Source organism: Gavialis gangeticus, unplaced genomic scaffold (assembly GCF_001723915.1).
Source record: "Gavialis gangeticus isolate Ggan-Ray unplaced genomic scaffold, GavGan_comp1, whole genome shotgun sequence".
Classification (NCBI taxonomy): Eukaryota; Metazoa; Chordata; order Crocodylia; family Gavialidae; genus Gavialis; species Gavialis gangeticus.
This window is the reverse complement of record NW_017729004.1, coordinates 54,721,632-54,724,146: the sequence shown is the minus strand read 5'-3', so window position 1 is coordinate 54,724,146 and position 2,515 is coordinate 54,721,632. Positions and strand designations below refer to the sequence as shown.

At 44.5% G+C, this 2,515-nt stretch overlaps 1 protein-coding gene across 1 annotated transcript in view; it reads left to right on the top strand.

Annotated features, from left to right (window-relative positions):
* Positions 1–454: 454 nt before the first annotated feature.
* LOC109291397 (lanosterol 14-alpha demethylase) overlaps positions 455–2,515 on the top strand; it is a 23,447-nt gene continuing 21,386 nt past the window's right edge. Inside the window, exon 1 of the mRNA XM_019508405.1 lies at positions 455–880. Coding sequence (XP_019363950.1) covers positions 728–880 — 153 coding nt within the window. The 5' untranslated portion in view covers positions 455–727. The remainder of the gene's footprint in view (positions 881–2,515) is intronic.

Below are 2,515 nucleotides of genomic sequence, written 5' to 3'. Positions count from 1 at the left end.
GATCTGCCCCCTGTCATACCCCTTCCCTCCCACAGACTTACTAGCCTGACACTACTCTCCATGCTGCATTCCTGGCCGCGTGCATGTATGCAACATCTACCAGTGACCGTATTGGCCACATCAGCCAAAAAGACCGATTTGCCAGTAATGTCAGATTTCCTTTTATCGTTGCTGATACGATATGGACCAATGTATCAGTGCACCTCTAGTTTCTGTTTTAAAAATGAACTTTCCTCTTGAGTTAAAAATCCATTAGTGGAAGTGGGATGCTGTATGTCTGGCTGCATTTTATATGGTCAGTGTAAATTGGAAAAACAATACATTCATCTTTTATTAGTTATATTTAACCATAACAACAAATGTTAGTATATTAACTGAGCCAGGTGTTTATCCCTAAAGGCTGATTTTTCTTGCCAGACTTTTTTTCCCTCTTCCCATATGTAGTTGAGCAGTTCAGGATACTTGTCAGTTGTCTAATTGTGATGTCTTCATCACAGAAATTGCTGTAGTTAAATAGAGCTGTGTGTGTGTATAATATATCATTAGAAACCAGGGTATAAACCATTATGTAGAGCCTTATAAAGGGTTATAATTCATATTCAGATATATGAACGAATTATAGCCCTTTATAAAGCCTCTACCTAGTGGTTTATACCTTGAGTTCTCATTATTTAAAAGTAACATTTTTTTTTTCTCTCCTCAGTATGGGCCTGTGTTTAGTTTCACTATGGTGGGCAAGACATTTACATATCTCTTAGGTAGCGATGCTGCTTCTCTGCTGTTCAACAGTAAAAATGAAGACCTGAATGCAGAGGATGTATACTCTCGTCTAACCACACCTGTCTTTGGCAAGGGAGTTGCTTATGATGTGCCTAATTCGGTATGTGATTTGTGTAGAAAGTCAGGTGCATGTGTCAAGGTTCTTATAAGTTTTGTCCTATATTTTGGTTTGATGCTACAAGGGTTAGGAAGTTTAGCTGCCCCTGCCCTACTCGAAGATTGGTGATGTCCATGTCATTCTGGAAACAGGCTGCACCGTTGCAGTTGATGGTCTCAGTTTTGGTAGTCTCAAAGTGGTCAAAGCCTGAACAGGTTTAGACTGTGGTAGTACTCATGTGGCCACCCACTGATCTGGACACTGCTTTTTGTAAGTTAAGCCTGATCATTCCATTTCAGTGGAAAACAAGGAGCAAAATGCTTGTTGTTTTGTTTTCCTACCCCCCTCCCATTACTTCTGTCTCAGTGACTCCAGATTACTATTCATTTTCAGTTTGCTCCTTTCTACAAGCTTCAGAGAAGGAATATCTGTCTCAACATCGCAAAGGGAAGCTATTTTTCCAGGCCCCCTACAGTCCCTCCTCCCTAAAACCACAACCAAGCACTCAGGAGACTTTTAATGCAAAAAACTTAATGCTTCTGCCATTACCCGCAGATGCTATTCAAGGCTTCTCAATGCAGCAGGCAGCAGCATGATCCTCTCTAGTCCCTCAACCCTTCTGTTTAGGTTGAGAGAGAAGGGAGGTAGCTGATACAATATCCTTGCCATGGGAGGGACTCCAAGGAAAAGGTTTTGTTAATTTTGGTGTACTAAATGGACTTGGAGTCCAAATGTACAATAAGGCCAGATATAGACATTACCCTTTTACTGGTAAAAGTGATCAGAAATAGTCTATACCTGTAACAGAAGAGAAGTTTGGCATGAACAGGCTAGTTTTAAAAGGGCGGAACCAAATCTAAGAGTTGCCCCTGTCCTCCGCTGCCCCCTACCAAAGGGGGAATGTGTGATCCGTTCACTACCAATCTAAACTACACTGCTTGCAGAAACCTGCATAACTTAAATCGATTTTTGCCTCGGGCTTTTTGAATGCAGGAGGGCAGTCAGGAAGGCCAAGGCAGAGATGGAACTGGGACTAGCTTCCCGGATCAAGGACAACAAGAAGTCCTTTTTTAAATACATAGGGGGCAAAAAGAAGGTTCCGGGTAATGTGGGGCCCCTGCAGGACATGCTAGGAAATTTGGTCGTCACACCAGACGACAAAGCTAACACATTTAACGATTTCTTTGCCTCCATTTTCCTGAGCAGGGACCGGAACAGCCACCCCCCCTCTGGGCCCCCCTTAGACCCCGGGGGAGGCGCACCTAGGCCAGGGGTTAGTGAGGATCTAGTCAGGGAACTTCTGGAGGGACTTGATGTGTTCAGATCAGCTGGTCCGGATGATCTCCACCCTAGAGTACTGAGGGAATTGGCTGCGGTCATTGCGGGACCCCTGGCACAACTTTACAAGCACTGTGGTGCTCTGGTGTGGTGCCAGAGGACTGGAAGAGGGCCAATGTGGTTCCCACCTTCAAAAAAGGGAGGAAGGAGGACCCGGAAAACTATAGGCCAGTTAGTCTTACCTCAATCCTGGGGAAGCTTTTTGAGAGAATTATTCTGGCATGTCCATGAGGGGCCAGCAGGGGAGCTTATGCTTAGGGGCAACCAACATGGGTTCATTAGTGGCAGGTCCTGTCAGAC